The 12,278-nt window shown below is 38.5% G+C and overlaps 2 protein-coding genes across 2 annotated transcripts in view; one reads left to right on the top strand and one right to left on the bottom strand.

The window, feature by feature from the left end:
- The window catches only part of LOC124170135, a 254,629-nt gene that overhangs the window by 134,099 nt on the left and 108,252 nt on the right, over positions 1–12,278 (bottom strand). The gene's annotated exons all lie outside the window — the stretch shown is intronic.
- LOC124170068 lies at positions 8,143–9,078 on the top strand. The gene has a single exon (XM_046548755.1). It carries the CDS (start codon positions 8,143–8,145, stop codon positions 9,076–9,078), a length of 936 nt encoding a protein of 311 aa, XP_046404711.1.

Here is a 12,278-nt window from a genome sequence, read left to right on the forward strand (position 1 = left end):
TCCCAAAAAATTATTTCAGGCATTTAACTACTGCCTGATCTCATAATATTTTACCCCGCCTAGTCGCGTTAGAATATTTAGGATATTTACCAAAGATTACGTTCTGCCTATACGCTAAAACTGTGCGGTATATATGTATAAGGGAGAGAAACAAGTGGTTTGAATGTCAACGAAGAATATTTATAGTTTTGAACTGAAATTCATGTCAATTGGGTATGAGTCTGATTTTTGAGTCCTTGAGGAACAGGCATAAAGAGAGGCCATTCATTATTCGTAAAGAAAACTTAGTGCGGAATCAATCGTAGATCGAGGAAACGTTCATTGGAAAAATTATTATGTCACCTTGTTTAAGTATCGAGAAATTTAGCATGAACGCTCGTTTAAAAAATGGAAGATTTACCGTATGACTTGATCTAGTTAGAAACACAGCGAAGCATATCATTGGCTGGAGCGAGGTTATGAGCTTACCACAAAAGTACAAATATTTAATCGTTATTTTATCAATTTTCTCATATTATATAGTATTGTACTAAGAATGAATGTGCACAGGAAGAGCAATTAGCCAACAAAATTATTTTCGAATTAGTTGCGAATGCAAATTTGCGGTTGGATTTAGTTATATTCTAGAATTATAAACTACTTAAACTTCAGCTTAATCACATAATATTGCCGAGCCGCGTTTGAAAATTTGGAATGAATATTTACGAAAATTTTCAATTGGCCAATGTACTGAAAAAGTGCGGTAACTTTGTTCAACGTACTGGAACAAGTTTTTCGAATGTCAACGAAGAACATTTACAGTTTTGAACTCAAATTGATGTCGATTGCGCGTGTACCTGATCCGTATTTAGCGGTAAAATACTCTTGTTCTAAGATGAAGCTGTCACCTTTTTCGAAATCGATGACCGCTTTGACCTTGGCATACTATCATCTTTACGATATTTCAATATTTTGTTTTCTTTTGTGAAGGACAGTAACTGTGTTTTTATATTTTGGGGGGTGGGGTCCGGACCCTCCCCATGGGGAACGCCACTGGAATGAGCGCGTAAAGGAGAGGTGGAGAGGAAGGAGCACGCTCCCTCCCTCCGTATTTCAAACAACAAGGCTACAAATGAGGGAGTCAAGGACGAACAAGTCAGACCTTGCTTCAGTGACGTCGTTGCCTTCAAAGCGAAGCCGGGCGCGCTACGTGATATTTGTAGTCGGCGTTTCTAATCCGTCTCTAATTGTTTGAGGGGTTAATGCTGCGCTTGTTTCTTTGAAAATCATGCTGTTTGGACAATGTTGCATATCAGTAAAGTCTAATTGAAGAATTGTAGATAGAAAACTGAGTGACAATCAATTACAGCTGAAAAAAAAAAACAGAAATATCGTTAGGAATGCGTCTCGTTTGGTCTAATTCTTTTTTTAAATCTCGTGCATATCATCTAATTGTCGAAGCTATCAAGATATCTTCGGGCCCGGAAAGTCACTCTCTTAGCATTTATCGTCTAGAAACGGAGAATTGAAGCAGGTAGGCCAAAAAAGGTCAGTTGGTGAGGCGAGTTAGGGATGAAACACGCTTCAATTGTTTTCGTGTGATTTGATACTTTCCTTAGAAGACAATGACTTTTGGTCCGTGTGATTTCGGATACGAAAAAAAACAACAGAGACACGGGCTGATGGACGGCCGAGGTGGTTTTCTGAAATCTGCGACGTAGTTACTTTTGACGTGGTTATCATCCTACGGCGCTGAAATTCCTCCGATTATTGTTTAACCTCTTGTTGTTAACCTCTTGGGTAGAGTCACACTATGTGCCAGTCGTATTTTGCCTTTTTTATTTTCTGGCTGAAAATTCTCGCCACGGCTGAAATTCTACTCGCAACCTCTGCGAGAGCTTTCAAACAAATCGGTTCATGAGTAGGACAAGAATCGCATGCGACGACGCATTCGAAGAGAGAATCGGAACTCTTTCCACCCTGATGGGGCGTTGCATTCACTGAAGCTATTATTTAACATTTCGGATCCAAATCCGATGTCTTCCGCGACTTTGGATCCGATGTATCCGATGAAGGGCAATATCCGCGGATATTTGGATCCGAGGTATCCGATCCGACCATCCCTAAAAATAACAATAGCCGCGGTGGCTACATTCTCGTTTGGCCGCGGTGGCTAAACAATAATGTAGCGTTCATTGCGTCCATACACACTAGAGCAGCCTGGCGGGTGCGCCGTGGCGGCCGAACGCAACCTGTCGAGTCCGCCCGGAGGCCGTGGCGGCTTATGCCAAGCAATTATCAACTTCCTCAAGGGTGCATTGATGAAACTGGGCTATACAAACGCGAATGTGTCTAATTTTTTTATTATTGACGCAGACGCGTGTTAGTCTAAAAAATTTAAATGTTTAATAAAACCCGCTCTCAGCGCGTATTTATAAGAAACTTTTTTCACAGGAAAACTCGCTCCCTGCACGTTTTTATTATCATCGGACTTCAAATATCATTCGAATATTAAAAAAAAATATATTTCGATCCATTATAATTTAAAATTGGTGGTCCAGATGACTTCTCCGAATGTGATTCATAATCGCAATAATATGATTTGCCGTGACCAGCGGTTAATAAACGAACGGAAAACGCATCCATTGCTTCCCGATCCCGAGGTTTCCAATTTTTTTTCTCTGAGAGTTGCTCATGAACACGCGCCATTTCAGGGTTCGTCGGTTTGTCGCTCTTGCCGACACTTTCATGTTTCCGAGGCCGCTTAGGTATGTTCGTCGCAGCACCCGCGTGCCGGGCGTATCCTCCGCGCGGGCAAGGCTGACACCGCGGCCGCTTAGGTGTGTGGCAGCATTTATGCCCCAAACTTATAGTCTATGCTCAAAACATTTATCTTCCTGGAATCGGAATCGACTTTATGCGATCGATTCTCGATTCCGATTCCGTGCCCTAGAATCGGTGGTATCGAGAATCGACATTTGGAATCGACTAATTCCTACTTTGAATCCATTTCGGTATCATTACAAGTGAGGTTGGATGATGGTGTGCATGGTGCCGTACACAAGACTCAATATGGAGGATGCGACAGAGAATTAATTACCAAGAAAGATAATGAGACGAGATCAGAAGGATACGAAGAAGATAAAAGACGTAAACAACGCTGAAAATTAGAGCGATAGAAAGGTATTTGTCCTTTTTATCTTTTGATTCATGATGCGATAACTGCCTGGTAGGAGATAGCTCCAGCTGTGCGGATGTTTATGTATTTTATATACTAATAACTTGTATTTTATCAATAACTAAATATACTTTATTTCCATATGGTAAGCGTGATGGGTGAACGTGGACCAAAAACATTATTTTTCCAAAGTTCCAACTTCGAATGAATTTTATGTTTTAGAGTCGTCAGTAAAAGTCTTAAATTGATCTCCCATTATTTTAACTATCCGATTCGAATTTTAACGTTGTGATTCTTTTTAACTTTATCAACTGATAGGGGCGACCCTGTTTAGATTTAGGCGTTCTTACATTTTGGATATCGGTTTCAAGAACAAGTTTTTAATCGCCCAAGACCCAATATCGTGTGGTTCCCGCGTAATTTTTGCATCGCGGGTGACTCTTTTAAATTTTAACCCTGGCTACTGCCGGCGTCAAAATGTTATGCAGCTGTACTTTTCGAATTTATATAATTTTCTAGACTTCAGTGATTGCCATAAAAATGAATAGTACGTGATTTTCAAGGAAATTTTATTCTTAATTCATATTTTTTTAATGAAAAATTAAAAAATTTCGACACGTGAGTGCAATAAATGAATTCGCGCACTATAAATTTAGCCGTTTTGAAATTCATGAAATTTGTAACTTTCACCCGGGGAAAACTACCCCATCTACAACATTCATTTAACAATATTAGCTGCAAACATTAATGTAGATTAATAAAATAGCTTTTTTGTATTTTCAGAACGCATGGAAAATTTTTAAATAAATTGAGAAGTGTTTCTATCAATTTTATTTTTTCTATTGGGGTAAACTGAAGTACTAGATAGTGTTTAAACATTTTCATTATTTTGCAACAAAATATGCGTTCTAAAATACGCAAAAGCCCTTTCATTAATCTACATTAGTTTCTACAACTTAATCTGGAAGATCAACGTTGTAGGCGTAGTAGTTTTCCCAAGGTTGAGATACAAAATTCATGAAGCTGACAAAACGGTTAATTTTGTGGTGCGCGGATTTATTTATAGCACTTACGTATCTACATGTTTTATTTTTCATAAAACAAAAAATAAATATGAATTAAGAACAAAATATCATTGAAAATGACGTGTTATTTATTATTATGGCATTCAATGAAGTCCATAAAATAAATTCGCATAGTACAGCGGCACATCATTTTGACGCCGACAGTAGTGCCGGTGAGCTTAAGTTAGTCAGGAGCGAAAGCCTCTTCGTGCTCAAAGTTCGTGCTTCGCTCTACGGCTGTGAACCGGTTCTTGATCACCGCACATTACTCATGCTATCCACTTTTATAAACAAATGAAAGTTGTTCACTACATTCGGCAACAACAATGAAACTTTTGGATGGATACAGCTGAAACATAAACATCTGACAAGTCACGAGTGCTTTTTTCTCGTGAAAATTATTTTTGATGCTGAGAGAGCAATTTCTCGGAGATTCCAAGGACTTATTGAACGACCCTCATAATTGATGTATTTAGTTTCTAATCTCAAATATAAGAGGATTTCCCAGACCCTTGTGACCACTCCCCCCCTGCGCAAAAAAACCCTTGATCCGCCTCTGGCATGATTCACATATGTACCGTCTTCTTCGGCGACAACCAATACCTTTCCGCCATTAGTGTTTCACCTCCGTATGATTTCAAGAATAGGATTGCGCACGAAATATAAAAACAATGACGCATGACAAATATGACGCATTTCTGACATAACTTAGCTTCACTTTATATTATTCCGTAACTTAAATTTATCGACTTATCAACGAAACTTATTTGTAGAGTTTTTATATTAGCCCGCACCCACACATCGAAGATAATATTTCACTACAACAGATAATTTTGCTTGAACTAGTGTTAATATAATTTCCACTGATGTATCAAATGAAAAAAGTCTTAAGGATTACACGTAATATTTAGGAAAACTATGTATGTGCATTATACTGCATTTTACACATTATTATTATTATAGCATTCCAAGGATTTAGGTAGGTTTCCATGGAGTACTAAAGAAGTGATTTGGGAGCCTCCCTTTCCTTCCAGCGCTGCCTTCTTCAATTCACAGTAAGGCCTACTCCCATTCAATTAATATAAAATTCTATTCTTTTCCTTCCCCTCCCTCGTTTCCCAAACATTCTACCCTCTAACACCATTTTCAACATCCCCTCCCCGCTAAGTATTCGCTCCATCCATACATTGTCTCCTCCGTACCTCAACTAAAAGATACCTCTCCTCGCCAACCATGTCCAGCACTTCGTCGGTCCTTTTCCTCTCCGACCATCTCACCCTCTCCATTCTTCTCCATACCCACATCTCGAATGCCTCCAATCTTCTCTCGTGTTCTTTCCTCAATTTCCACGTTTCCGCACCGTAGAGAGCTACACTCCAAATCAAACTCTTCACTAACCTTTTCTTTAAACTCTTACATAACGATACCTTCAGAAGCTCTTTCCTGTTCATGAACGCCTCCTTTGCTAGTGCAATTTGCTTCCTGATGTCCCTCGCTTCCCTTACCATCTCTTCAGCGTACACGTTAAAGAGCAGCAGCGATAGAGGACAGCCTTGCCTCACCCCTCGGCCAATGCTTGCCCACCCAGATTCTCCGTCCGCTACCCTCACTTGCGCAGTCTGCGCCATATACAGTAGGACGGATCGTAAAAATCGATTTTTTTTTCAAATCCATCTGGCCCAACGAAAAAAAGTTGTGGGACCGATCAAAAATAAGGCCTGAAATTTTTGAGACCTGTATGGGAACCTCTGACCCTCGCTCAAATGAAATTTAGGGGGGGAAGCTCACAATTTCAAAAATATAATATTTTAAGGTCATTCCCTAGAGATTTTGACGATTTACTGTCCTTTAGTGCAAAAATTTCGTGCATTCTGACGTATCTGCCACCGTTTAGCCACAAAATGCTTTATGTGAGTCCGCCTTCGCGAAAAAAATATCTCAACGCCCACGCAGCGTCGCGGATACAAGAGCGGTAGGCCGATCCCGTCCCCTCCCCGCTCGCTTCTCCCCCTCTCACGCCTAGAATATTGCTAAATTCATCCCGCGTGTACTGCTAGTAGGGCGTTCATCTTTGATTATATAAATCGTGAGATGGTAGAAGGTAAAAAAAGACTGCGTAGTGAGGAGGCTTATCTCTTATTTGGCCCCTCGTCGGCGTTGAAAAAAATCTATATTACCAACTTTTAGAGAAGATATGAAATATTTTTAGATCCTTGAACGCAGGAAAGAACCCTACGGTCCATAAAATGGTCTCTCAAGTGGCTATAAAGCGGTTCGAACTTTAGATATGCACTTCTATTCCGGTATAGGGTAGTTTCCTTCATTAAAGAAAACGAAAGGCATTGATTGCGATTCGTAACCCACCATTAGTGAATTCATAATACACAAATTATTTGGTTTTGGAAATACTGGTTTAGACGAATGGCAAGGGTCAAATTTTATCCTCATTTGAAAAAGGCCACATTGGCGCCCATGCGATTCCACTCCACATGACGTCACAGGGACCTAGTTTCTACACGAGAGGATAGGAGTTATGCACCGTCTGAGGTTACCATTGCATGCATGAGGCACAGAGCTCAGGGAAACATCTCTAATAATCACCTACTAAAACTGGCTAAGGTCGGAAAGTTTTCTTCCTTTGATAAGGTATTAATAAACCTTTTTTAAGCCAAGCGCTACCATCCAGCAAGGTACTCAGCTACCCCCTAGCAGCCTGCGACGTATCACCGTTAGGCCTCGCCTCAACGTCACCTCACCGGGCGGGAGGGGGAACCAGAAATACGACGCACGGAGATATTTCCCGGCATTCATACTTCAGCGTCGCGTTTTCGCACGCTTGAAAATTTTCACTTTTCATTTAATCGCAAAAAATAGATATTGTCATTTAAAAATCTAAAAGTGTGAAATACGTACTCCAGGAGTAATAATCTTTCGATTAAGGCAATAAAAAAATAAAAGGAAACCACCCTATTGTCCGACAACAGCTACTAAATGGATTTGTCCGGCTTTTAATTTGGGACCACTGTCGACTATTTTAATACCTATTGTGTCAGTGACCCCAACCTCCGTGGCATGATTCTTACCGAGCATTTAAGGCGTTCTATAATCGATACATAGCAGTCCGTCTGAAAAAATACCACTTATTGCTTTATTGCCTCGGTCAATGAAGGGGTTTTCGCACTTTTGAAGATCACTTCTCTTCGACATCTGCGCAAGCGATTTATACGAAGTAGCTCGCACGGGGTTTTCCAAAAATACTTCTTTCCAATCGGTCGAAAAATATTCCTTTCACGATATCATCTAGAAAATCAGTCACGTTATCTTATTGATTCCGAAAGGATCCCAGTGCTTGTCCTACGTAAGCTAATAACAAGGGTTTCTTTTACCTGGATCGTGAAATTTCAGAGTTGAGGCCAAACTACCACTATTGGGAGTGAAGGATATCTACTTAATTTAAAAAGGTACTTTTTCCAATGAAAATGTGAAAGTGAGTGTATTATTCAGGGAATGTTATTCTATTTTCATCCTTGGCCGGTTATTTACACTGTTGACATTTCATACGAGAAATAAATGGAGTGCTTGATAGTAAATTACAAAGAAATTCATGACCTTATAGTTAATGAAAATCGAAAACCTTTGCATTAAAAACGTAAATTGGCCCTTCAATATATTCTCCATAGGTAAAATTGGGTAAAGGCGTGAAGACAAAGGAAATTTTAAAGAACGCTATGAGCTAATACTTTTTCAGTCGATATTTACAGAAGTTGAAGAATGTAAGAGAACTATCGTCGAGTTTGAAATAAATCTCAGTTCAGTTCAGGCCTCCGTCGAGTTCGGACGTCTTGCTCCGCTCCTCGACTCAAGGTTATGCTTTGATAAGTGTTTTCTGTACTTACTGGCTCGTGAAAGCGTGTTACCGGAATGAGTTCCTGCAAAAATTGCAGAAAGATAGTGCGAAACACAGTGTTGGAGTGCTCCGATTGTGGAAACAAATTCCACGGAAACTGTTTAGATATTCCTGTAACTAAACAGGAAATTGAAGCAATTAAAGCTAGCAAGCAAGTTTGGCGATGCATCGAGTGCACCAATGTTCGCAGGTCCAGCATGAACAGTGACTCTACGAGTGCGCCGAGTAAAAGTGCGTCCACCAGTTCTCCAACGGATTCAGTTTTAGATCTTTTTAAAGAAATCAAAGCTGATCTGAAGTCAACGGAGGCTAATCTTGGAGACTCGATCAACAAATTATATGATCGGCTGGACGATATATCCTCGGTGCTTGAGGTTCACAGTAAGAGATTCGATGAGTGCTATGCTAGAATGGACTTTTTAGAAAGTGAAAATCGATCGCTGAAGAAGCAAATTGCGCTTCTTGCAAAACACTCTGATGACCTTGAACAACGCAGTTTAGTAAATTCAGTTGAGATTCACGGTTACCCACTTCAAAAAAACGAAGACCTCCCGAGCATAATTTGTAATATCGGAGCCGAGTTGGGGGTTACAGTCAAAGCGAGCGACATTGAGAGTTGTTACCGCTTCAAACCCAAGTCGGAAAGTGGGCATAGTGGTATCCACGTCAAGTTCCTCCGTCAACACATCAAAGAAGATCTACTGGCAAAAAGAAGAGTAAAGAGGGACTTCTCTACGCGGCACCTGAACCTCGATGTGTCACCCACCCCTCTCTACATAAACGAGGCTCTTTGTCCTGGGAGGAGAAAAGTGCTGCATGCTGCAAGAGCTGCTAAAAATGAGAAAGGCTATAAATACTTGTGGATACGTGGAGGTAAAGTTCTAATGCGAAAAGCTGAGAAAGAACCAGTGTTTGTTTTGACGAGTTTGGACGATATAAATTTTGTATAAAATTAAGAATGTCAGATTGTACTAATAGTAAGACGTTCCACAGTAGTGTATTAAGTATTATACACCAAAATATCCGTAGTCTCAGAGCAAACTTTGATTTATTTGAAACGTATCTACATAGCCTTTCTTATTTACCGACTATAATCATATTAAGTGAAATATGGGTTTGTGAACATGAACTCAACTATTACAAATTAAATGGTTATAAATACTTTGCCCAATGTAGTAATAGTAGTCGAGCTAGAGGTATTATTGTTTATGTGCAAAGTAAAATAGATTGCTACTCTACTGTTGTTCAAGCTGTCACTGCTGATTTTGTTCAGGTGGCCCTCAAACTTGAAAATTTTGAGTTACAGTTAATTGCTCTTTATAGAGATCAAAATTTTCCGGTCTCACAATTTTTAACTGAATTTGAACCGCTAATGTATAGTTTAAAAGGTAATATTATTGTCATTGGTGACGTGAACATAAATATTATGGTACCTTCTAATGATTCTGATCATTATTTAAATTTAATGAGCTCCATGGGATTAGCGTGTCTAATTGAATCGCCAACCAGGGTAACAGCAAGCTCCGCTACCTGTATTGATCACTTGTTTGCTAGGTTATATAAAATGTGCTCTCATAACCTCCAAACAGAAGTGCTTCATGAAGCAATAACCGATCACTCCTTGATTAGCTGTTGTATAAGCGTGAAAGAGCCATTATGCAAAGAAAAATTAATGACTGCGCCTATCAAAACTAAGATAGATTATGAATATTTTAAAATCAAAGTAGCCGAAGTAGATTGGGGTCCAGTCGTTAATGAAGTAGACGCATCAAAGGCTTTTTCGTTATTTCATGATTTTCTAATAGGTGCGCTATCTGCATCAACAATTAAATCCATTACTTATGACACACGCAAAAGATTAAAACCATGGATAACTAGTCATCTACTAAACCTTATTGAAAGGAAAAATTATTTACTTAAAAAATATAGACGCCATCCACTAAACGAAAGTTTAGCAAAGGAATTTGCTAACTGTAGAAATAATTTAAAAAAGGAACTCAGGATTGCCTCCAATAATATTTAAAAAGATTCCAAGGAGCAAATGGGAACTCTAAAATGCAATGGAAAATATTCAAAGAAATAACCGGTCGCATACCACTCAGCCCAATTGAAATCTGTCTGGAAATAGACGGTAGTATCACTTCTACTCCGTCTAAAATAGCTACAGCATTTAACGACTATTTTGTTTCTTGCTTTGATGGCAATAATAATAGTGGTATTGATGAATTCGTCGCTGAGTGTTGCGGTTATTCACATAGCTTCGAATCAATGTATTTGGAACCAGTTGACCCCGCAGAAATAACTAAATTAGTGAGATCCTTTCCTTCCAGCAAAGCCCCCGGTTACGACAACATAAACAGTGAAACTTTGAAACTAGTAATTGATGACTTAGCTCCCGTTCTTTCACATATATTTAACCTAAGTTTTACCAGTGGTGTTTTTCCAGACGAGTTGAAAAAGGCGGTGGTCACGCCCTTATATAAAAAAGGGGATCGTTCAAGTATACTCAACTATCGCCCAATTTCATTGTTATCGATATTTTCCAAAATGATAGAGAAGCTAGTCAAGTCGAGATTAATTAAATTTCTAGACAAAAAAGGCTTCTTCAGCAAAAACCAGTTCGGGTTTTTAAGTGGAAAGGGCACAGAAGATGCTCTTGAAAATTATTTCACTCATGTTTACAGTGTCATAAACTCAAATCGACGCACTGGCAGCTTATTCATTGACATTAGCAAGGCTTTTGATTCCATCGATCACAAGATTCTGCTCTTTAAGCTTCAGAGGACCGGAATTCGTGGAATACCACTGAAATGGTTTAACAGTTACCTGTCATCGAGAATGCAGTGTGTAAAAATTGGTGATGTTTATAGTAATTATAGTATGATAACTTCTGGAGTGCCTCAAGGCTCTGTCTTGGGTCCAATCTTATTTCTTGTTTATGTAAACGATCTGTGTAATTTCAATTTTAGAGGTCATGTGACAGCATTTGCTGATGATGTCGCCTTAAATTATTCAGGTTTAAACTGGATAGATGTAAAATATGATATGCAGTCAGATCTGATCAATTTGCGACGTTGGTTTGCCTCCAACAAATTGAATATGAGTGTAGCTAAAACGAAGTATATATGTTATAACTTATGTAACAGGTACAAATTTGATTGGGTTTTACATTATCATGAAGAAAATTGTCCTATAACTTTATGCAATAGCTGTTTACCCATTGAACGGGTTTCTATTATTAAGTACTTAGGAGTAACAATTGACGATTCCTTAAAGTGGAATCAACATATCAACAGTCTCACAAATGTTATGCGTCACACACTGGCAAATTTTTATTTCATTAGAAATAAATGTCCTGAAGGCTTTCTAAAGACAATTTATAACGCCTTAGTAAATACCAGGCTAAGCTATGGCATTTTTTGTTGGGGTGGCGCATATCTAAACTCCTTGAAACCTGCTGTTTTTTTACAAAAAAGAATTGTACGTATTATTTTGAAAAAGGACAGATTTGAAAGATCCTTCCCACTTTTTCTTCATTTGGGTTTGCTTCCGTTGAGGCATCTATATATTTATAAGGTCCTACGATGTTTTTATGCTAGAAGTGGCAACTCTAAAATATTTCAGTCCCTGCCTTCTCCCTTTACCCTGCGTAAAATAAGTGTGCCCTTACCACAACCAAATTTGACTTTGTTTAAAAGATGTTTTTTGTACGTAGGACCAAAGGTTTTTAATTTGTTACCACAGTCATGTTTTATTTCAAAGTCTTTAAAAAAGTTTTTGCAAAATGTACATTCCTGGCTTCTCACTAAAGAAAGTGTAGAACAAATATTGTTGTAAATGAATTATAAATAGTACTTTAGTTGTTTTTTTTCATGTACGCACTTAAGCTTTGGTTGCATAGATTATCAAGGTAACACAAAATGAACTACACTATATGTAAAGCATAAATATTATTATTTTGGATGGTAGCCTCAAACAGGTTATCCTTCGCGGCTACCTAAAATTACTCAAATTTGTTATTGTCATGTAATTTGTGCGTGGAGTAATAAAATTATTATTATTATATTATTATTATTATTATTATTATTATAAAATTTTGATGATGGTTAGAGAAGGATACACCGTTCCCAGAAGACTTGCATAAATCTCT

Source organism: Ischnura elegans, chromosome 13 (genome assembly GCF_921293095.1).
Source record: "Ischnura elegans chromosome 13, ioIscEleg1.1, whole genome shotgun sequence".
In the NCBI taxonomy this organism is placed as follows: domain Eukaryota; kingdom Metazoa; phylum Arthropoda; class Insecta; order Odonata; family Coenagrionidae; genus Ischnura; species Ischnura elegans.